We start from the raw sequence: 24,329 nt of genomic DNA on the forward strand, positions 1-24,329 counted from the left end.
AGGGGATAGAGCTCATATAACAGGCCCCACCAATGGGATAAAGCTTGGTTGTTATTGTTGTTGTTTATTATTCTTGTATCTAGTGCCCATGTCCTAAATTTGGACTCACTGATCCCTGATTTTGAAAAAAAAAAATCACTTGTCTAATATATTATACCTGTTAAGTTCTCATACAATCCGAGTAACATAACTTTCACCAACCTACAACCTAAAATCTACATAAATTGTTTTTATGTTTTATACACACTAGTACGACACCGCTGCCTTTATGTATCTTCTCATGGTATACTAACTTTTATCAACACTTTTCATGGTCGGAATAATTTTTCCTTAGCATTTTTTTCTAGCTAGTTAATTTTGTGCTCATGTTGTTGAAGTTTGCTATTGTTGCATTTTTGCTAATCCTTTTGAACTTAAAGTAGAGATCTATGTCTATTATTTATTGTTAAAAAGGGTAGCAAAGATATTCTAAAGTTTGACAAGTAGAATCAATTAAAGTTGAAACTTGAGAGTAGAGGGAGACCTAAGAAAACTATAGTATGATGATGTAATTAAATGTAATATAAGATTTTTTTTGTATAAAACTCAGTAGTTAGTAAGATCCATATAGCCAATCCAAAATGGTTGGGATTAACATGGCTTGACAGCAATGACAAAGAAGATGGCGATGCTTAGATTGATTTAACAGGTGAAATGAGTCACAGTTGCATACTTGCATCCTCATCTATAGCATATTGGAATTTTCAGTAGTTATGTTTTCTTCTTATACTTCTTATTAAGTAAAAGAGACAGTAGATCTTACTAAGAATAAGAGCTAGTAGACTAATCTAAAATCTTTTCGGTAGTATTTTTGATGCTGTCCTGACCATAAATATGGAACTTTTATGCTCGGAAATTGAATATTACTTTCAAAGCAACTTTTAGAATTGTGTTAGCAATTAATTCTTCAGTTCTCTTATTTTTATACCCTACTGTAGCAGTCAGATTTGGCTATATTTTAGCCATAATCTTGAATATTTGATCGCATTATTTTCCTGACAGGTTAATTAGCTTATATCTATCTTGTATACTTCTCTAACACCTAGTTGCTATGCATGTAACATCATGTGTGTGCACTCGAGTGTGTTATGAATCATTGTAGTTCCCATGTCCTGAGCTTCAAGAATATGTAAATGATGTTGACAAACATAATTTCACTTCTAAGTCTAGTTCCTAATGACATCTTGTGCATGAATCTTAAAGCCTTGCAGTGATAGTACATATGGTGTAGTTCCTTTAGATGCAATTGTTGTACTAAAAGTGCTCTTGCAGATATCTGATGCCATCGAGCATGAAAAGGTTGTCAACAAAGTTTTTAAGATATATAACATTGATCGAGCTGTTTGTGGTCGCATAGCTGGTGTTGTTGCAAAGAAATATGGAGATGTTGGTTTTGCAGGACAGCTTAACATCACGTATGTTGTATGATTTCTATGTTAATATATTGGCATTTAACATTGACTGAAATACAGAGTAATAGGATGTTATTATGCCCAGATTTACTGGAAGTGCTGGACAATCTTTTGCATGTTTCCTTACTCCTGGAATGAATATTCGACTAATTGGAGAAGCTAACGACTATGTAGGAAAGGTGCAGCACTCTCTAGCCCCAAGTGAACTTGCTTTTTTCCCTTATTGATTAAGATTTGCATAACTATTCTTTTGTAGGGTATGGCTGGCGGAGAGCTGGTTGTAACACCTGTTGAAGATACTGGCTTCATCCCGGAGGATGCTACAATTGTAGGTAATACCTGCCTATACGGTGCAACTGGTGGTCAAGTTTTTGCGAGAGGCAAAGCTGGTGAACGGTTTGCTGTTAGAAATTCTCTTGCTGAAGCTGTTGTTGAGGGCACTGGAGATCATTGTTGTGAGTACATGACTGGTGGTTGTGTGGTGGTACTGGGAAAGTGAGTATTTCTTCTCCCTAGTTCCTTGTTTCACATAGGTGACTTGTCTAATAATAGAAACATGTTAATCCAGAGTGGGTCGAAATGTTGCTGCTGGCATGACTGGTGGTTTAGCATATATACTTGACGAGGATGACACTCTTATTCCCAAGGTTTGTACAAAATTTTCTACTTTCTTTCAATTTTGCTTCTGAATAGATTCTTTCAATTTTGCTTCTGAATAGATGCTCTGTCATCCTGTACAGATGAACATTAGTACCCAGATTTTAGAAACTTGGTCTACAGAAACTCTTTTTCCTGTTAAACTACCTTCATAAAGTTATTGTGAAATGATGATAATGAATAGTGAATCTAGAATAATTCAGATCTTGGTGTGCAGTTAGCATTTGAGTATTATCACATTCAAATCAATAAGGCTATTTGTGACAAGTTGTCTTCTCTGCTCTACAAGGACCCCAAAATCTCAAGACTAATAAAAAGCTTTAAGCATCAGTTCAGTTGCAGCCTAGATCAGGATTAAATTGAATTTGAAATGAAATGGATGTTCAACACTCATGATTGCAAGTAATGGAAAATGTATATATCTGGATCACTGTGGTATTAAGTTATGCCAAATATTTCTTGATTCTCTCAATGTGCTCAACTCTTATTGAATCATTGTCTTGCTATTGGAAAACATACAATTATTAGACATGGCTATCCTTAGATGCTTCTAATTGCACAAACAGAAATTTCACCAGTCTAGTGTCATTAGCAATGCGTGCTAGTTTTGCCAATCTTGCATTTGAATGCATGCATAATTAGTTTTCTATTTGAACATTACAAATGTGCATTTGGATTCCATACTCTATTCCATGCATTACAATCAAGTATGTATATAGTTATCCTTTTGTGACAGGTCAACAAGGAGATAGTAAAGATTCAAAGGGTTAATGCACCTGCTGGACAAATGCAGCTGAAAAGCTTGATTGAAGCTCATGTTGTAAGAATGAACACATCATTGTGCTCTAAAAAAAAGGGGAAAAAATAATACAGTGAGGTCTAATTCTTCAACTCAACTTTGCCAGGAAAAAACTGGTAGCAGTAAAGGTGCTGCAATTTTGAGCGAGTGGGAGGCTTATCTTCCTCTCTTTTGGCAACTTGTACCTCCAAGTGAAGAAGAGACACCAGAGGCATGTACTGAGTTTGAGAAAATAAAAGCAAAAAGAGGCATGTCCCTGCAATCTGCTTGAACAACGTCGTAAAAACAGATGGATATATCGGCATCAGGATACTTCGACTGACAAAATAAGACCCCTTAGTTGCTGCAGTGCTATCGATGGCCTACATTGTCCATGGTCAATGCAACTAAATCAAAAATGCACATCAAGACAGAAGCCACAGCACTTGTACAGCTCCCATATGCACTTCTTTTTCGGTCTTCTCATGTGTGCTGTCAGCACAGTCAGATACAGATGGTGTGCAACCCATTGTTTTGGCATAATTTGGCATAAGTTGATCTCAGTGTACTCCAAACGCCCTATTAAGATGTTCACAATGTGGTGGTGTTAAACAATTGTTGTGCACTTGCACAAACGATATTTAGTTTCCTTGCTCAATTTGTTGTACAGTTTTGTCTATCAATCTTAGTGTATCTAAGTTGCAGTTTTTTTAAAAAACATTTTCCTCGGGAAGGTATCAATTCACCTTGTGCTGTTTCAGTTACAAAGTACAGAGTTAAAACTGAGCGGAGGTGTCAATTGAAATCTTCCCCATATTCTCTCTTTAATAGATTGTCTAAAAGAAAACAAAAGTAAAAAAAATAGAGGACCACGCAAAACAAATCTTTGTAGATGATGAAGCAGCATCTGCTAATTTCAGTCTGCTATCAACATTCTTCTATATGCATAGCTGCTTTGCCATGTTCCCAATGTCTGTATTTAGAGCAGGCCACATCTCAACGTGATATCATTTACAACGTTTTAAATTGAAAAAAGAAGTTGCTAAAAGATCACTTGTCTGCAAATGAATAACATTACGACATACAAAAAATAAAAATGAAGACTATCAAGTACAGAGGCAGCACAAGCCAGGCTCTAACTGAACGTGGTGAAACATGAAAAATCACTTTGGCTGTTCTTCGATATGCCTCAGCATGTAGCCAGCCACTCATGCCAACTCCAGCAAAAGGGGATCCCCTGAAGCCATCACTCTTATTAGTTTGATAAAATCATACTCGTTGCGCACCTTCAACGGATAGACAGCAGGCGCTTGGGCGGTGTAATAGCTCACAGATGAATCGTTAGCCCGTGGTTGTGTCTTATAAACAACTGTCGCTAGAGCTTTGGAATCAAAATTTTCTTGTGAATCCATTGCCAGGAAAAACACTGGCACGGCAATCCGGTGATGAATATGGAGATCTCCGACGATGGCCACGAGGTCGGAGAAGTCGGTGACAAATCTTTGGGGAATGTAGAATATCTCACTGCTGCAAATGATCAGCTTCCCCTCGGTCACACTTTCTTTGTAACTTGTCTGAAAATGAACTGGGAAGTTGTCTGCAATTTTCTTAACTAAATTTGCTTGACTGACATGCCAATCTGTCTCATTTCCATCAGTAGAAATTGAAACCCATGATTCAGGAACCTGAATGAAGCAAATGGTCAGTCCACTTGATGTGTACCATATGAATAAATCGACAAACGAAGGAAACTAGCAGCGACACAAAAATGAAATAGGTAATACCTTGTTTGTTATCCATAGCTTCGTCTTGTCGGCTTGAAGCAAGTTCCAATAATTAAGAATCATATCATCTTCAAGGAAGAGAAATCCTTCTGCTTCCTGAAATTTGTTGAAGACCGCCGGCAAATACCTATTCCATGATGATACAGAATAAAATTATGACCAAAAGCAAAGCTCCAAGTTAAAACTTATCCATGCAGAAGAAAATCAGAAACACAAAACAAGCACTTTGGTTGTATTATCAGACTGAAATGCAAGTCAGAAGAGTGGATTCAGCTAACATCTTAACAGAATGGATATTAGTAGATATTTACATAATCACTAGTAACAATAGAAATCTAGTGATGAAATTTTTTCTTGACATCCAAGAGACTGAGATATCTCATTTTTATGAGCAAACACATGTGGGATCGGATATCTTTCTAATATATGACTCAGTAAGTCATATAGTTTTTGCTCGAAAAAACATCAATTTCATGAAACAATTCATCAATGAAAATAAACAAGACATAATGGTACTTCAGACATAACTCAACCTGAGGTAAATTGGTAAACTAGCCTGTTGACTTAATAGACGTCCATTGACATATGAACCCAAATTAATGGTCTACTCATCAAAGCCTAATACCATCTTCGAGAGCCACTTCCAAAGTATGACAATTTATTGTGACAGAATTTCCCTGCTTAAGCCTTGACATCCTCATCGATGTGCACTTCTAACTCACCGCAAAACTATTCACACTCAACATCAAATGTGATTCAATATTGGCTTCATCATAATGGTCAGCCTCTAGTTACTAGATTACCTCACTAGGCATGCAACGATCAAATGTGACCAATTATCTTGATAAGGTCGAAGCATTGGACCAAATTGCTTAAACTTACTATTAACAGATCCTTCGGAGTCATATAAAGCTTCTTAATTAACACAACTTTAAACGTTGAACTAAGCTTAGAGTATCACAATTAGTTTAGGATTGCAATGAGAGAATTTGATCAACTAATTCAAATTAAGACAACAAAACATAATTCACAATGGTTAGAACTAGAAGAGGCTTTTGAAAAATTCATCAATTATGGACTCATCAAAATTACATGTATGATTAGATATCTAAATCCATTGTACAACCCAAAATTTTCCTATCTGGCTAGTTACTTTGATAATTGAAGCTGTAGATAACAATGTACTGTTCCAACATAAGCCGTCTAGTAGGATTGAACAAGATATCCTCAAAGATGAAGAAGATTGATAATAAAGAAGATAATAAGGAACAAACTAGAAGAGAGAGAATATCATTGTTTGTTCTAGTTCCAATCCAGTTAAGAATGTCCTACAAATGCTATGAGTGACTTGTGCCGACCTATCCAAGTTAGATTTAGAATTGACCCCATTGATCTATTGATATTTAATCTTTGATCCTTTTTTTTGGGCATCCACTTCTTCTTCATCATCATTAAACCCGATTTGTTCCAACTATTTGAGACCAATTACATAAATCTCATTCCTCCATTGACCTCTATGCAATATTCAATTAATTTAAATTATGTTCTAAATTTAAAAATATTTTTATCCTTTCGAGTAAGTTCATACATTCAACCTAGCATTCTTGTTTTTGCTAGATTTACCTTTTTGTACATGTTGCCTACAGTCCAATAATTCAACCCATCACCAAAAAATTCAGCAGTGATAAAGAGTATTATGATAGTGTTGCCAAAGCAATTCCATTGTAACTAACCTAATCCTTCCTTTTTTACCATAGCATCCAATTTTCAGCTCAAGTAATTATTTTCAACACTAAACTAAAGCCTAAACAATTCATAAAGACATCAGAAGGCAGATATCAAATTAAGATTCTCTTTGTTCTGTTAGACTCTTCATAAAACTAAAGAGATAAATACACCAGACATAAGCAAACTAAGCTGGTGAACCTGTATCCCTTTTAAGTCATTCATCATTGAGTTATTTAATAGCATGAAAAACAGTAACATTCAAAACATTAACATTCCAATATAGTTGGCCAATGCACAGCTATCATACATTTCTACTACAGTTTATATTTTAATAGTTATGAGCATAAACAAGCAATAAGCATAGAAAAATGTAGGAACTAACATTCACAACATCTAATGTAAAGGTAGAAAAGAAACATGTCAAGATGCAAAAGGCTGCATTCAAAGTAAAGTGTTGCCAACAAGAAATTGCATAAGTTTGAAATGATCATTGGTAATAAGACTACATAAGAAAACCATTAGTCTCGAAGGACTTACTTGTATGCTTCAGAGATTTGCCCATATTCCACAGCAAGACCTGGGTCACTCTGTTCTGAAAGAATTACCACTGTTTTGAATATCCTTCCATAGAGCAGCCTCCACTCTAGGGCAATTCGATCCACAGGCACACTGCAAAACATGATAAGAACAACATTTCCAAAATGTTTTCTCCACCTTATGAGGTTGCCAATCTCATAATTAACTGTCCCGACCTCCTCCACTCCAAGGTGCACAGAAGGAAGTTTCCTAGGAATGAACTTCCTGGTATCTCCCTCCCCGATGTTTGCTCGAGGTCGGCCCAATTCCAATGACATAAGCCTTGGCTGCTGATATCCAATGGCAAGCAAGTCCTGCAACCAGGCAGCTGTGAACTGCACGTCCTGCGATGTCCAGAACCCTTCTTCTGCCATTGCATAACTCAAATGCAAGATCCTCTCAAACAGTGTCTTCTTGTTTGATCTCCAGGATACCAAAAAATTGATCAGACGACCAACATTAACATGGAGGTCCTTCTCTTCTATGAAAGGATACCCCTCAGCCGTGTCTACTCGGTGGATGGTTGGCGGATAGACAGCCACAAACCCACCAATCTCCCATAGGATTCTTTGTGCCCAATATCCCCTTAGCACATCCGATGCCATCGAGCTCACAGAGACAGGTAACATGAGGCCCCAGAATGCTTGTGTGTGGAAGATGGTATTGAATGAGTTTACGGGGGCCATTAGACCCTGAGGCAAAGCTACCTTGGGTGCTTCCTCATCGAAATGAATGTCGAATATCTCCAAGCCTGAAGACTTGCGGGTGAAGTAGAAGACAGAATCCACATCAGGAAGGCCATTGGAGAGGCCCTGTTGGATGAATTGTCGGCCACCAAACACCATTGTGTAGAACTCTTCATGCCCAACGTCTCCAACACTCTCCAATGGCAGTCCTCTCGGCCACACTGATCGCTGCCCAAAGTGAATGTAAGGGTTCACGACAGTCCGGTTAGGATCAGCATGGCTGTACTGCAGAAGGACAGGGTGGTTGGTTGCAGTCTCCTCGCCCGCAAGGTCCACATCAAAGCGGTGGCCAAGATCGGCGCCAAGGACCTCGGCGCGGTCGTCGGCGTCAAAGATCACTTTGGCGCCATGCTGAATGGCGAACAGGTAGCCAATGCTCTTCCGCACATAAGAGTGGTAGGGGAGGAAGTCGACGGTGCGGAAGCCCAGTCCGGCCTGCTGATCCAGGGAGAGAAAGATTGCACCTTTAAGGGACCAATCGGACGGCGTGGCGGAGTTCCCCACGGCGAGGAGCTGCCACCCCTTGATCCTGACCAACGCGCGGACGGAGTCGGTTGGATAGTCGGAAACTGACACGACGATCCACCGATCGGAACGGAATGAAGCGAAGGACGCGGCGGAGAGGTCAAGCGGCTTGATGGGGGGAACGGACGACCAGGAGACCTCTGGGTAAGCGATCCGCGAAGACACGGAGGAAGCGTAGCCGGAGGATTTCTCGAAGCAGAGGAGGGCGGCGACGTCGCCGGAGCTTCGGAGGAAGAAGATAGCGACCACGGTAAGGGCCAGGAAGCAGACAAAGAGGATCTTGTAGAGGTTTTCGGAGGCCCAGGTGGAAAAATCGAGGCTTTTCGCCGGGCTGAAGCGGCGGCTGTGGGCGGCGGTGTAGGGAAGTACAGAAGCAGGCAAAGAAGCCGGCTTGGAAGAAGGAGGAGACCGATCTTGGACTAGCATTGTCTCCCTCAAGGATTCACAGTCAACAATCAGAAATCGAGTAGAAATCGGTGGATTGCTTGCTCACCAGTACGAATCGGAAGGGGAACCGCCTCAGATCTGGACTGACAGTGCCGCCGCCGACTGCGTCTGCCTCCCCTTTGGAGTTGATGATGAAGACGAGGGCCAGAGCAATGCGGGGGACGGTTGGTGGTGCCGACACAAAAGCAAGCAAGGAAGTGAAAGGAAAGAATGAAGGAAGAAACTAAAGATTGCAGTTGACGTTTCGCAATCGGTGCAGTGGATCGGAGCAAGCCAAAATCGAAGCACAAGCACGCTTGATCAACTCGCGTCGCGGATGGTTGGGAATGAAGCTTCCATGGCCAAACCAGGGAGTTGAGTTGACTCCAAAATTTGACTGTGCGATGCTTTCCTATTTATAGTAATTCGCCGGAAATCTTGAGAAACTTCCACTTCACTCTCATAATTATATATTTTTTCCCAAATACCCTTCAAACTTTGAATCTATTCATTCCCCTTCCCCTTTATATTAAATTTCATAAATAAACACTCCGTCCCCGGGGCAATGGTGCAACGGTAGGACATCTGGATTGTGACTCAGGGACCCGCAGATCCATCTCTAGCTATGGCGTATTTATAAGAATTTTCTTTCAAATGGGGAAACGCAATCAAAGGATGTTGGGCATTTGGATTGACTGCCGTATGCGTTTCCCGATTTATCCTAGTGGTCAGTGGGAAATTTTTGTGGGACCGGACCGACCACCCCAGGGGTTGAGTTCATGAGATTGACTAGGATTTATTTATTTATTTTAAATCTCTTGAGCAGTGATCACGTTATAAATTATGAAAAATAATTACTATTATTTAATGCTTAAAATTAATAGAGTCGAGTTATTTTTACTCAATCAAGTTCTAAATTACATCATTCCTTACTACTCATCAAATTATTATTATTTAATTCTCACGGATTGACACATATGATTTTTATAGAAGTATTGTGTTGCTATCAATAGGTCTGGATCGATTCTTAACAAGTGTGAAATGCTCCATTGGTTATCTCACTTCCATATACACTATTATTGTTCGATAAAACCCTTGTGATTTATCCTAGTGTGGGACTGTCATGGTGACAGTTTATCTTTTGATACCAATAATTTTAAAATTTTAAAATATTTATTAAACACTTATGCAAACACTTCGTAAAGATGGAATTCACCATTCCAACATCAGCTACAAAATGCAAACACAAACAAGGTGCAATGGTATTAATACTCTATAATTTAGTGATAGTAATAAAGGATATGTGACAATAACATGCCACCCCACAAAAAAATTCATTTATCATGCGAAAATCATCTTCCACCAAACGAGTTGCAAAGTCCTTTTCGGATTCCCAAATGATTCCTCTGTCAACAATTAACATTTTAATTATTTCAATAATTTGATTAATTTTAGACAAAATTTAATTTAATTCAATTACCTTAAAATAATGTTGAAGTTTAAGTCTTCTCTTCTTTGAGAGCTACAAGGTAAGATTCCTAGAGAGCCTTGTAGCTCTCAAAGAAGGAAAATTGTTATAGTTGTGGTCAACTCAGTGGCCTATGCAAAAGACAACTTAATGAAAAGGTTAAAGCCAAGGATGCTCCGGATTTAAGATATATTTACTTATAGTAAAAATTAAAAGAATATCTCTTTTTATCAATGCAAAACGTTATAACGTTTACGGTAAATCATATATCGAACGACTCTTTAAATGAGAGGATTATTTGTCATAGCCGCATAGCCGCGACTCAAATAGAATATCTCTTTTAATTGAAATCATAAAAGAATGCCCATTTTTATATATTATTAGAATAATATTTAATTCTGTCTCAATTTATTTTTATTCAAAAAATATTCTTATTTTTAATATTATTAATTATAAATCATTATAATATAAACACTTCAAACTTTAAACCACATTAATAATACTATGACAACTATAAATTATAATCCACAATACTCTAATTTTTTTTCAACAACATTAGTCAATAATATATTATATTCTTTTATTTTTAATATATTAGATTTTTAATTTTTAAAATTAATTAATTTTGAAGATTATCAATCCGACTCTTAAAAAAGCCAGTCAAGGCCAAAACATTGCTTGGATACTCTGTCCAACTGTTTCATCACCCAACCTCTAAATCCCTGTGGGGCCCTACAAGAACCCACATGCACAGTTGTCCTGGGAAATCAAATTTCCAAGTCCTTGCCTTTCCAGAAGAATCAAATATTATCTTAGAGTACGATTGAGTTGGTTATTATGAAGTAGATTTATTATAGTGGATAAAAGTCAAATCTTGACGAAGTTGAGACAATGCTATATAATGGTCAACTATAGTTTTTCAATGTATCTCCTTACAGATGATGGAGAATCAGCCATATTCTATTATTATTATTTTTTTACTACAGTGAGGAAGAATCAAATACAAATGATGTGCTCTTCTTTCCATTGCTGGTCTTTAGGACCAAAAGACTGTAAAAATACTACTCTACTAAAATGATATACCTCTTTTGAAGGTGGTAGCAAGAAAGTGGCTTCTCTCTTTTCTTGAGCTAATCGACGACTAAAGTTAAAGGACAGCCTTTGGCACAGAGAAGATGCCCTAAACTAAAGAAAATACTACACTGGGCTGTTGTCATCATGTCCTAAACAACTTTACAGCTGCTGGCTAAAGATTGCATGAAATGCTTGGAACAACTGGATTCAAGCTTAAGAAACTTGTGTAGGGGTTTCTGTCAAAGAATGAATGAAAAACTAAGCCACCTCAATTAAGCTACTGTCTGATACAACAATGGAAGACCAACTACTTTGGCAACTCATTATACTGTTAACTTCACTGTATTCTTCTTCTAATCTCATTACCAAGACCATGTAGACAGAAAGCATGAGTCCAATTAATTGTAAACAATCATATGACAGACAAAATGTACACAATTTAATTTAATTTACATGATATCAGAAGTAGTAAGTAGTACCTATCTTCTTCACAAAAATGAATTTGACTCCAGCAATAAGCATGAATAATCATCCACTTGCACCAGGCAAACTAACTACTCAGAAGATAAACTAAAAATAGGGTAAACAGGCACACTCAAACATGTGTGATTTCAAAGCATTCACTTTAGGGTTCCTTGGAATTGGAATTGGAATCAGTAGAGGCTCTTGATCTTGTACCTGTAGAGGAGTTTTTTCTTTTTGGAGGTGGAGTTGTCCAGTGTGAGAACCACTTTGCCAGCTTCTCCAATCTTGAAACTATCCTTCACCACTGGCTCATCAGTGGAGATCAACTTCCATGACTTCTGAACTATGACAGTGTATCCGTCGTCTGCATTGGGCACGAATTCAGCACCATAAGTGACATCCGAACCAAGAACTCGGAGCTCCCAAACAAGGAGGTGGGGCTGCAAAGAAGCACCAGTTAGACTCACATTTGCCATCTTTCACTGAGATGAAGCCAAATTGGTAATTCACTTGCCTCAATAACTGGAATTTCAATGACATGCTTGGTTGATGGCTTAATAGTGACCTCTGTAACACCATCAGCAATGCTGAAATCTGGGTCCTTCTCCTTGCTCAGGCCTCCAAATTGAACAGGAACTTGCTCTGGAGCAATGTATCTGTATGATCCAATTGTATGTTCAGGGAAATCATCGAATTGAACTTCAAGTTTTGGTTAATAAGCCGAAGAAATATAGATGAGTAACTACTAACTTGAAGAGAGTCTTAGCTGATTTAGATGGCCCTGCAAAAACAAACTTGCTCTTTGTTCTTTGTGTAAAGAATGGGCTAATCATCCTGTTGAAAGCCAGATACCACCATGGCACATTGATGAACACCTACCGAAGCAACTCATCAAACCACAGATGTTTGTTTCAAAGATTGATGCTGCGGAATTGAGGTTACCTGTTTGGCTGCGAACTCGGGATAGTTATCTTGGAGCAAGTCGAGAGCTTGGCGGAGCTCCTTCTTCGCGAGGCCGATCGAGTTCTTGAGATCAGTGACCTGCACCATGGTGGAAACCCCTTCCGGATTGAAGTCAAGTGAGTTTCTTATACCCTTCTCCAGGTACTGAATTCGCCACCTCAAGAACCTCTTCCTCTTCTCCTCGTCGGCGAAGGCGGCGGCGTAAAGATCCTTGTTTTGGAACTCGCCGTAGACGTTGTAGCAGACGGGATGGCCTTCTTTGTCGACGCCGTGCATGAACACCACCTTCTCCAACTCGGGGACGCCGAGGTCCTCTTCAAGGAGTGCCTCGATGCCGAACTCCTTGCGCCACAGCACGGCGTTCTTGAGCATGGCCATGGCTTCCTTCACCTTGAAGTCGCGGGCGCGAAGGAACTTGAGGAGGACGGTGTCGCTCCTCTCGTCGCCGAGGAGCGGCACGCCCCAAATGGCGACTTTCTCCGGTTCTGGCGCAGTCGGTGCGGTGGGAGGAGTTGCAGCTTTTTCCTCTTCCTTCACCGCCTTCGGCGCTTCCGCCGCCGGCGTCTTGGTCTCCGGGAGAGGTGGAGCAGCAACGGGTACGACGGTTTCCTCTATGGCTTCAAGGGTTTTGGCACCATCCTCATCCGTCAGAACCGCCTTCTCTTCCGCCGCCGTAGGAGGCGTCGGCTTCTCGGCCTCTTCTTCCTCGGACGGTGCGGTCGGGTCCTCTACCGCCACAGCCCACCCTTCCGCCTTAGCCTCCTCTGTTACCACAGCCTCTTCTGCTGGCACATTACCAGATTTGGCCTCCTCCGCCTCCACGACCTTCAGGGCCTCCTCCTCAGGATCTCCTTCAACTTTGCCCTCCTTGGACGCCACAGTCTTCGGCGGATCCTCCTCTGGAACAGGAGAAGCTTCACCTTCCGCCTTAGAGGAAGCCTCCTCACCAGTCGGAGGAACAGAGACGACAGGAGGCGGAGTTCTAAACACATTATTATCGAGCGCCGCCTGGACGAGCAGCTTGAGCTCCTCCAGCGCCTTCTTCTCAGGATCTTCAATCTCCGAAACAACGTTACTCTCCTCCTTAAAGGAGACATCTTGGAGGTCCCCGGCGGCCTTGGCCGCCTCCGCCTTCTTCTCCTCCGCCTCGGCCGCGGCCTCAGCGGCGAGCGCGACCTCCAAAGCTGAATTCTTTACCTGTTTCATCAACTCAGCGACGGGCTCAGCCACCGGCGGCAGCTCTTCATCAACCACCTCCTTCTCCGGGGCCGCCACCTCCGGGACGACGACCTCGGCGGAGGCTGCGGGGGCCTCCGTCGAGTCAGCTTTGGTCTCCTCGGCCATGGATCGGCGCTCCGAACTCGGAAGCGAAAGATGGACGGACGGCGTGGAGGGCGTGGAGGGCGTGGAGGAAACGGGCAGAGTGGGGAAGATGGCGGAGAGGGAGAGAGTGTTATATACACGCATAAAGCGGCGGACCAGACTGTAAGGTGTCCGTTGGGCCGCTTTGACGAGCGTTTCGGTGGTGGCAATTTTTGGAAAATAAAATTATATATATATATATATAATTTTTTTTTAAGAAAAAAGGTGGTGGCAATTTTTGGAAAATAAAATTTTATAATATAATATATATATATATATATATATTTGAAGAAAAAAGAAATTTCGTAACGGTTACGACGACTTCGAGGGAATCTTATGCTCTGTAAATTTTCCGTATTACACCTTATATTTTACGGCAATGTATCAAAGGTCCATCCAACTCCATAAAATACATTAAAAACATATCTTATGACTTAAAAATTATTCCTTCAGGGACTGAATAGAAATTTTAAATTTTCTAATTAAGGCCGATGATATTATAGATGAGACGTATTTAAAATGAATATTTCAATTAAGTAATATAAAATTATAATAAATATGCATATTAAATAGTGCAAGGGAGGAAAGGTATTGCAAAAAGGATCTTTCGGTTTAATAAAATCATATTATTCCCTTTTTAAAGTAAAAGTAGGCATTGCTTAGAACACTCTTGGAACTGTATAAGAACATTGAAGGGATTTAACTTCACTGTTTTTATATGGAAAAGTAAATTTTCAAAGAAACTGACAGTCCACGGTGCTCATCCGTAGCTGCTCAATTCCATCAATTCGTTTTGTTTTTGAGTTATTTATATGCACAAGAACAAATGAGTTTATAAGAAGGCATTCAGTAGACTAAAAAATGGGGTGAGAATCTTTGATGCAGGGATGGTGACAAATAAATCTTTGATCCGAAGAGAATCCAATGTACTAACAAAACAAGTTTGTACTTCTTTTGAGAAAGAGATTCATTGTATGTCTTTCTCTTTTACTTTTTCATCTTGCTCTATTTCCTCCCCCAGCCAGCCAGCGTCTTCTTCCCTCACGTCTCTTCCCCACTCTACTCATTAATATCTATTCATTAATATCCATCTCTTTAGTAAAAGATAAAATTCACCACTCCAATAATTTCATACGATCATTATCTGTAAAGAATTAAATCGAAAAATTATAATTGACCACGACGGAAAAGAGTATTATTTCAATTTCATCGAGATTCGATCCTTGCTCACTTCAATAATTTTGTTTCATCATAACCAACTTAACTATGTCCCGAGAGCTCGATCGCTTTTTTTTCTATTCCATGAAATAAGAACATGAGGTATTTATTATATTAATTTTGAATAAAAATTAAAAGAGCACCCTTAAATTCATAAAAAAATATTATTCACTTTTAAAAAGTTTAAAAGGTCAAAAATATTGTACATAAACTACTTTTTATATATATATATATATATATATATATATATAAATATAATTTGGTCAAAATTAAAATTATTATAGCCACCATTTAATGATTACTATAATGTTATAGTAGTTATTAAATGGTTAATCTAGATATTCGACTACATCCGGTCAAGTCTAGAAAACCAGAGTGTAATCAATTACCTTCCACATTATGACCCGAGCGAAGCGGGCCTACGCCCAATTATACCGGCTCACAATTAACTTGGAACGGGCAGGCCAATGATCGTACGGCCAGTCCACACCTCGAAACCCAACGTCTTACCCTGGTGGCCGGTGAAAAATTTCTGTGGGACCAAATCGATCACTCCAGATATAGTCAATGAGACTAACTAAGATTTATTATTTTTTTAAAAAAAATCAGAGTCTAAATCTAAGCTAGCAACAAACCAATTCAACTTTTAACACAGTCTCTTGTTTACACAGTCTCAATTTGAGAAAGAAATTATCCAAAATTTCACAGTTGGCCCTAAATATTTACCCAAATACCTTTCTCCAAAATCAGGAGATGGGGATACTTATGATGCTGCAATTTGCTACGATAAATTCATGTGAATTTGCCTTTGAATAACTTGAGATGGGCAGGCAAAGCAAAGACATAAATCATGACTCCAGATGTTATGCCTTAAACTAAGCTACAAGAAAGAAAACATATTTTTAAAGCATACAATCAAGGTTGTAAAGTCTGAAGCACAGTGGCATTTGGTGCATGATGAGCAATGATGTTGTTGCTGACAAACTCTTTTCGATAATGCTATTATATAAATCTAAAGCTAGTAAATGGAATTGTCATATAAAAAAAATTAAAAACAAAAATGGAGTTTTCAAACCAGGTGGGGCACTGGCCAACTTTGAGCCACCTGTGTGTGCATGCATTCCATAATTATGTGGAAGTTGGTGAGGCAGTGGAGATCAATTAATTCTGTTGCTTTTCTAAAACATTCCACCACCAAACCAACATGTCTCAGCATTCAATTCCTCTGAGGCTTCTTACTTTTAATTCTGGTTGGCAAAGACCACCTGTAGCAATCTGTTTGAAGTAACTGGCTGAAGAGTTCTTGGGGTGCTGATGATGGAGTCAACTCTTCAGTAGATATCATCATACACAAATAGTTTAAACGGTATATATTTGCCATTTTTTCATATTAATGCAACCCTCATACGCAACATGCACATTGCAGCATATCATCTTTCTTCATCCAACATTAAGTGTTTTCCTTATGGAAGGATAAACAACCACTTGCATGCTATAAAGCTAAAATTGGAGTTCAAGATGTACTAAAGAGTATCGTTTCTACACCTGGATAAAGTTTGGATATCTGAGAAATTTGTGAACAAATTGCAAAGAGGATGTATAGACCAAACTAAGCATTTGTGTTCTTCATTCAAAATGTAAATCTTGAATGATATAAATAAAGTTAAATCTGCAGCATGTCATGCATTATGCTTCATTAGTGTAAACTTGCTGGAAAAAATTATTCCTATACCAGATGAGTGAAAAATCACTAGAACATACAATACTCTCATGTACCAGACTAAGCATTTGTGTTCTTCATTCAAAATGTATATCTTGAATGATATAAATAAAGTTAAATCTGCAGCATATTATGCATTATGCTTCATTAGCATAAACTTGCCGGAACTAATTATTCCTATACCAGATTAGTGAAAAATCACTAGAACATACAATACTCTCATGTACCAGAAACCATCCTAGTTACTGTAGTTCACCAACTGGTGCTTCACTGAGCCACAGGAAATGAATGAAGTCGTATAGCTTCGCACTGACACTCACCTGTCTCAGTCATCCGATGGTTCATAGTCACAAACTGAATTAATATTCATAGACAAAAACACAGAATGATCACAACACTAACCTTGTATGGTGTCGGGTTCAACCTCCGCATATGATCAGATCTCATTTTCTCAAGCTGTTGCATGCAGCGATCTCTGACCTTCTTTAGCGAAGGTAGTTCTTCTCTTGGTTTATCTGCATAAGATCCAAGCATTCAAATTTAGAGCATAACTATAAAATCTCTCAAAATACAAACCACGATTGTATGCGTCAGCGAAATTACAGAGACAAGCTGATATTGCTAAAACTATCTGAACCTAGAAGCTCAACAAACAAATTTCAGTAAAGTCCTGGACTCGAGGCAGGAAGCATCCCAATAGATTAATAGTTACGTAGGATGTTCCAATGATCGATCACTCATGATTCAGGAAAACATCAGATGGCCTTTCAGTTAAATAATATGGTAACAGAAGGTAAATTTATTAATGTAAATACTTTCATATAAAATCAATGTATAAAGTCGAAGTATAAACACTGGTTTCCCTATTGAACCAACTGCTCAGAAGCCCCCGTGCGATGCACTTATTTGTTTGAAAAAGGACAAAAGAAAATCCCTTATTTGTACAAAAAGAAACACAGAAAGTTCTAGTCAATCGCTTAATGATTTTACTTTCCAGACCATTATTCTTAAAGTTCTATATCTGTAATACAAAATTTAAGGAAAAAAAGAATAGAATTATCATAACAAGTTAACTGATAATAAGCTTACTCAACGGCAACAAGTAAACAAAGGTTCATACTTGAACTCCCAGACCAGTAGCATTTCAAAAGCTCCTCCACGCATTGTGGCACAACATATGCTCTCTTTGATTCATTAAATGGATGGCGGCAAAGAAGGCGTTGTCCTACCTGGAGAATGTAAGTATTCTATTTACTAGACAGAACTTTGTTCCACGTATGTTCATGCTTATGAAGTAAATTTAGAAAAATCTAACTAATCTCCTTACATATAACCCACATAATAGCATAAAATGATAATTGCATAAAATGATCATATTAATGATGGCATCTGGGAAGAAAAAGAAGGAAAGTTGATTACTTACTTTTGGAGGAGTTTCATCCTCCCCAGTCATGATATCAACCAAGGCATAACCTTCTTTTCCATACAATCTGAAACATCGCTTTTTACATGGTATTGAAACCTAGAGGAGATGACCAATAAAACTTGAGGGAAGAGGAAATGCATGTTAATTAAGTTAAGGTCTGTAATGCTACCAGACCTTTGTAACATCTTCAGAGAGCTTAATGCGAGGTTGATCTTTAATTTCAACAAGTTTAAACACACAGCCAAGAGCTGCTTGGCTATAGCATGTAACAAGATGTGTGCCAATCCCAAAAGCATCAATTTCATGTCCCTGAGAAAAGATATCAATCAAATAAGAAACTCTTAAAGAATTAAACTAAATCTAATATACTAAAAACTAATTAAAGCTTTGTTGAAACTAGCATGCAGCCAAGAGGTTGACCTAGGGTTCCTTGTTTCTACTGGTTCCTATGCTTATCTGCCCTTTTAGGACAACAACTGAGATATTCAAAGATTTGTTGAAGCTCTCGTGCATAGATTGCTGCCTCCAGTTGCCATGTGGTTTGGATGGTGTATTGAGGGAACATCATGTTCAAACCATATTTCTCATGCTTTCCTCCTAATGATGGTTAGTGCATGTTGTTTTCCCCTTTCGAAACAGTTAAACCTTCTGGATGACTGTCTACATCTTGTTTAAGATCCCCACCTACCCTTCCCATTTTTTTCAGCTTGAAGAAACTTGTGACCTTCCCCATCTTAAACATAACGAGAATTATTAACTGTCAAATGATTAGGTTGCAAAATTGGATAACCAACCAGAGTTCATTTGAAGTGAATGAATAATCTTACACCTACATTGTGTGATTCATTATCAGAACTAAGTTTGGTTGATGATTTCAACATATCTAACATCTCAGGAATTTTACATGAAAAAGATTTCATGATCTCCGTTCTTTGTACATGTTTTCTTGTCCTGAACTACTATATTTTAATAAAGAAACTTCACCGTTGTCCTAGATGATGGAAATTAGGTAACATCTGGAAAAAAAATTGCAATGAAAAGACCTTATCTCTTCATTTCAATTGAACATAGTTAGAAACTGTATAATGTTTATTTAGTTAACTGATAAAAAAGCGTATCTTGAGAATTTTAAACTACCAACCTTAACAAAAAGTAAATATTGGTGCTAGAACTTCAAGTTCATGAGTCATGAAAAAGTGAATTACAGCTCAACTTTCAAGCCATTCGGAATTATGCTTTGTTTGATTTCAACTAGTTATAATTTTAACTGAACATAAGCAATTGGAAAAACTATTTCCCAGATGCAGCAGTTTCAATCATCCTACATTACACCACTTTGATTCTATAATGCAGGATCCAAGGATCACAAAATCCATTTTCTAATTGCATAGGTAGAAAGAGGCACTTTCAATATAAATAGAAAATTCTCACTCGAAAAGCTTAAGAATTGGCAATCCAAATCACATATTCCAATTTAGCTGATCAACACGCAAACTACTGAAAAAATTACTAATGGCCCATCAGGTATTTGCCATACCATTGTTAATCAAGTAAAAGAAAGTTACCTGCTTGTTTAAAGCATCAAGAGTTTCCTCATTCAGATCATTACTAGCTGTAATAGCCATTTTCCCAAAGCCAGATTTGTTAAATTCCTTCTCTACTGAGCGAAAAAAATTTCGAGCTTCAATAGATAAATAAGCTAAATCACCAGAATCCAGCCTAATCCCGGATGCTGTATACCTGCATTACAAAGTTATAGGGATAAAATGCAAGTTATGGACACTCCTTGGCATCTAGGTTTTGCTTATTGGAAATCAAACTAATCTCTGCTGCACAATATAGATAGTAGCAAACTTCGAGTTAGATAGTAAACTTATGTTGAATAGTGTACTTCATGCCGAGGTTAATCAGCATTATTTAAGGTTGAGATATCTACATTTAGCTCATGGTTTTACAGGCTTAGCTGCTCTAAGAAGGGCATTACAAAGTAATATTTTTTAGAAAAGGCTTCCACAAATTCACACGTGTAATGCTTCTGATATTTAATCAAATATTAGTTGAATTGTCTTTTCACAAATGTACAATTATAGCTTATTAAACATACAAAAAACTGCAACCCATCCATAATGTATATTCTAATTTGTCCAAATTTCTTGAAACATGTTAATAGTCATTAGAATAATTTAAGTCGTCTCTATCCATAAATCAGACTGCTAAACATGGAAAAGAAACTGGGAATGCTCAAAATGCAACCTAATAAGATTGACAACTTACCCCAAATCATAAAGTGCTAAAGCTACTGCACAAAAGTTGGGAATTCCACTCCTCATAACCTGATTGGAGTCATTGAGACATTCTATGTGAGAACTACATCATAATATTTGTTAAACTCACAAGAACACAGTCCAAGTTTCTATATGTAAGATTAAGTTTACATAGACATAAAAATTAAAAAGGCAAATATCAGTGCCAATATCTACTATCAAGTAGTGTGGGGATAAATAATAGATCAAAATACTTGGGAATTTTGCCGATGTCATTACCAAGAAAAAGGAATCTAAATTGCAAAATTGAAAAATTGAACAGATAAATTGTGCCCATCTTGGAGTTGAGTAGAATTAAGTGGCATGGCATAGATTTCCCTTTTGTCAATTTATATGTTGACAAACCAACAGTTAAACTTATGATGCTAAACTTACAATGCTGCCTGATATTAACTGTACAAAAGCCATGTTGGATCTACAAGTTTGTATAGTTGCAGGTTGTTTTAATAGAAAGTAAAGCCATCTGAGCTTCATGTGCAGAAGTTAGTGCACAGTTATCTATATCTTGTAAGCTAAGTTATAATATCTCCAACAAGAATAATTTACAAAATGAAGTCATTCAGAATAGTATGTCAATGAAACAGATTAACATACAGTTGAAAAATCAAAGATTGCAGAGTCAGATTTATGGGTACTAAATCCAACATATACAAGTGAAGAAACAAATGAGAGATACTTAAAACATTTCACTTACATCGTATGTATCTACTAGGGCAAGGAAGTTATATGGAAAAGCCAAAGCATATGAGGTGAATGCAGCTAGTTCACTTTGATTTGTCTCACCAAAAACACCACGGAAAGATTCTGATGACTAGCATGCACACACACGAGAAAATTAGGTTAGAAATTTGATCTCAGTTCTTTGCACCTGGGCAAGTGAAGAAAATCCTTAGAACAAGCAAAAATTTTCAGCAACCAAAAAAACAACACCCTGAAATATTTTCCTGACTTATTAAAAGAAAAGAACAATTTTCATTGCATCTGTGCATCAGCAAGAAACAAATATCTTAGCATCTTAGAAGTCATATTTCTTGTGTTCCTAACTTGCAATAATGAGTGCATTAGTAAAGTAGGTTTAAGAAGTCTATCATTAAGACGTTACAATAACATCTGCTTATCTCAAATTGATCTGACACATGGGGAGAAGGGAATAAAAAACAGTATGATTATAAATCTCCCAAATGCAAAGATCAAACTGAGTCAAAGACTAAGCCAACAAGTAAGGTCTTCCTTTAGTCAGTCTGTATAAAGTGGTAGATCTGTTAACTCTCAGAGATTAATTTGTCTAAGAACTCAAGTTCACAGACTTGGTTTTATAACCAAGAAAACTAATGTACAAGTTGAAATGTTAAGCATCTCTTCCGATTTCATGTATGGCACTATCATCTCTATCAAAAGGATTATGAATGTGGTAGCTTAAGCATAGAAGAAAGTCCATGATCCATCCAGAAGGCTGTAGAGGTTGTAGTTAGAAATCAAGAATTCTTTGAGATAATCTGAGAATGTTTCTTAAAGGATTCCTTCCCTTCAAGGACACAGCAAAGTACTGTCCCTTTATCTAGGAGGAGAAGCTACCTCTCTCAAAACCCCTCCCCTGCCAATTTTAACAGCTACGAGACAGCTCTAACAGCTTAAAGATGGCTTGTAGACTGATTGGAAAACAGGTCTAAAGTGACAGTCAAAGAGTGTGTGGTAGTCCCATCTCTGTGCATATGTGCTAGATGAAAAACATTTATGGTAGCTCCTAGTACATTGACATAATTACAACTAAATTCTCAAAATATAAATATATTCAACATATCTCCACAAATCATTGGAACAAAAAAAGGATGATCTCCATAGATTGTATCCTTTCTCTGATAAAACGACAGCAGTTCTGTGTTTTATTCTCGCATGAAAGGGTAGGTTGAAGGCAATGCGCATGGTGGTTTGATTACCTCATTACACATCCATTGATTCAGCAAGATTAGTATCTAGCTCTGTCAATAGTTATTTAAGCTGAATAAACTCAAATGAGGAAATGACCTTAGCCCTATAAATAGAATTGAAATTAAACCAAAATATCAGTTTGATTCGATTTAATCAAATTAATATTCAAGCATCATAATTTCTTAGTCCAGATTGAGTTGAAATTTCATATTAAAAGTAAAGAATTTTTATTATCAAATTACAACTCAATGTGGACTAAGAATGGGAAAAAATAATTTAATTTTGATGTGAATTCTTAAAATGCACTTCGTAATATAAAAAAAATTCTTGATTTGATTCACAATTAAACAAATGGAAATCGAACACAATAACTGTTTGGAATCAATCAACACAAACTGAGACACACTGATTTAGCAGAAATGAAACAAAACAAAATATGTCCATTTGGTTCATAGATTTTTTTGGCTTTAAGCTAATAATCAACACCCACAGGAGAATTGATTAAAGAAAACAGAGATTCTCATATATTAGCTTCATGCATGCATACCATAAATGTGATTTTTTTTAATTAATCATTGTGAAATAAAAATTGAAATAGTAACATTACAAATACTTATTGTGTACTAAAAGAGCATCTCTTTCACAAAACATATAGAAAAGCACTCTCCCAACAATATCCATATAGCCAAGTTATAGTGTCAATTTTTTGCTATGTGGAAACATAGTAAATATGAAAGGAAACATAGTAAATATGAAATTAAATCAGCACAGGAATTCCACTTCATTAAGACAAAGCATAACCTAATTTCAGAGAGGATATCACTAGAAAAAATCTGTTGACCAACTTCTAAAAGTCTTACAATATAACACTCAGGAACAAATTGTTTGAGATACATACATACAAAACAATCAAATAAAGTTGAAATTAAATTAGTTATGGGCAACGGATATCTAGTTCAGACTAAAGAAAGGACAAGGGAACTGAACAAAATAGAACATGCAAGCTAAAGAATTACTCACCTGAAGTTTTCTGAGCCATGTCCTGACTAGAGTCAGGAAATTCATACAAGTACTTGAACCATCATGACTGAGAAGTGATTTGACTACAATCTCATCAGGGCTCTACAAAAGTGTCAGTTGGGTATAAGAATGTCTCGAGTTTATATAAGAAATATTGGATAGATGTAATTATGAAGGTGGTAGAAGTTCACAAGTCTTTAAATTTACAACAAAATTGATTCCAAAAGAACACATCTGAATATGTTTAGTTATTTATGGCTGAACATACACACCATATATGAGCTAACAAATGCATGTGAATGAGTTCCTCGAAGGGGTATGCCAAACAAGTTTCCAGCAGCCACATTGCTGCCCATAGGAAAACCAACTATTAATGTAAAGAAAAATGAACATCAATCTTAAAAAGGAATAGAGAGAGATTATATATTTCTTACTCTATATGCTGCAAAAAAACTCAATCTTAAATTGTCACAAGAATGTCAGACTAACCTTGAACATCATGAAATTTTTAGCTAAGTTTAAGTCATAGAACAAAGTTATAGGTTGGGGTGCAATCACGGTTTAAAATTTCGACTCGTGCCGAGATTTCGGTCTCGGACCAGAACAATACGGTTTCGGTATCGTATTGTGTCGTGCTAATATAGTTTCGATATTTTTTAAAAAAATTAAATATAAATATATATTAATTG

General features: G+C 37.5%; 4 protein-coding genes across 4 annotated transcripts in view; 1 reads left to right on the plus strand and 3 right to left on the minus strand.

Annotated features, from left to right (window-relative positions):
* The window catches only part of LOC141812872 (ferredoxin-dependent glutamate synthase, chloroplastic-like), a 39,250-nt gene extending 35,706 nt beyond the window's left edge, over positions 1-3,544 (plus strand). Inside the window, exons 28-33 of the mRNA XM_074700821.1 lie at positions 1,312-1,454; positions 1,537-1,630; positions 1,708-1,946; positions 2,020-2,098; positions 2,845-2,928; positions 3,014-3,544. Coding sequence (XP_074556922.1) covers positions 1,312-1,454; positions 1,537-1,630; positions 1,708-1,946; positions 2,020-2,098; positions 2,845-2,928; positions 3,014-3,178 — 804 coding nt within the window. The 3' untranslated portion in view covers positions 3,179-3,544. The remainder of the gene's footprint in view (positions 1-1,311; positions 1,455-1,536; positions 1,631-1,707; positions 1,947-2,019; positions 2,099-2,844; positions 2,929-3,013) is intronic.
* A 303-nt stretch (positions 3,545-3,847) lies between these two features.
* On the minus strand, positions 3,848-9,046 carry LOC141812870 (putative glycosyltransferase STELLO1). The gene is made up of 3 exons (XM_074700819.1): positions 6,936-9,046; positions 4,671-4,797; positions 3,848-4,571 (listed from the first exon to the last, which is right to left on the minus strand). Exons 1-3 carry the CDS (start codon positions 8,669-8,671, stop codon positions 4,095-4,097), a joined length of 2,340 nt encoding a protein of 779 aa, XP_074556920.1. The 5' UTR covers positions 8,672-9,046; the 3' UTR covers positions 3,848-4,094.
* Positions 9,047-11,725: 2,679 nt separating this feature from the next.
* Positions 11,726-13,985, minus strand: LOC141813591 (patellin-3-like). Its single transcript, XM_074701553.1, has 4 exons — positions 12,621-13,985; positions 12,429-12,553; positions 12,193-12,334; positions 11,726-12,118 (listed from the first exon to the last, which is right to left on the minus strand). Exons 1-4 carry the CDS (start codon positions 13,983-13,985, stop codon positions 11,867-11,869), a joined length of 1,884 nt encoding a protein of 627 aa, XP_074557654.1. The 3' UTR covers positions 11,726-11,866.
* Positions 13,986-16,923: 2,938 nt separating this feature from the next.
* LOC141813195 (nicotinate phosphoribosyltransferase 2-like) overlaps positions 16,924-24,329 on the minus strand; it is a 46,155-nt gene continuing 38,749 nt past the window's right edge. The window contains exons 6-15 of the mRNA XM_074701111.1: positions 23,913-23,988; positions 23,641-23,742; positions 21,386-21,502; positions 20,642-20,700; positions 19,933-20,107; positions 18,542-18,676; positions 18,365-18,463; positions 18,062-18,170; positions 17,344-17,456; positions 16,924-17,261 (exon numbers count right to left, since the gene is read on the minus strand). Of these exons, the coding sequence (XP_074557212.1) occupies positions 17,184-17,261; positions 17,344-17,456; positions 18,062-18,170; positions 18,365-18,463; positions 18,542-18,676; positions 19,933-20,107; positions 20,642-20,700; positions 21,386-21,502; positions 23,641-23,742; positions 23,913-23,988 (1,063 nt within the window). The 3' untranslated portion in view covers positions 16,924-17,183. The remainder of the gene's footprint in view (positions 17,262-17,343; positions 17,457-18,061; positions 18,171-18,364; positions 18,464-18,541; positions 18,677-19,932; positions 20,108-20,641; positions 20,701-21,385; positions 21,503-23,640; positions 23,743-23,912; positions 23,989-24,329) is intronic.

This window comes from Curcuma longa, chromosome 20, assembly GCF_044706935.1.
Source record: "Curcuma longa cultivar G26 ecotype Majalengka, Jawa Barat chromosome 20, ITB_CL_G26_1.1, whole genome shotgun sequence".
NCBI classification, from domain to species: Eukaryota; Viridiplantae; Streptophyta; class Magnoliopsida; order Zingiberales; family Zingiberaceae; genus Curcuma; species Curcuma longa.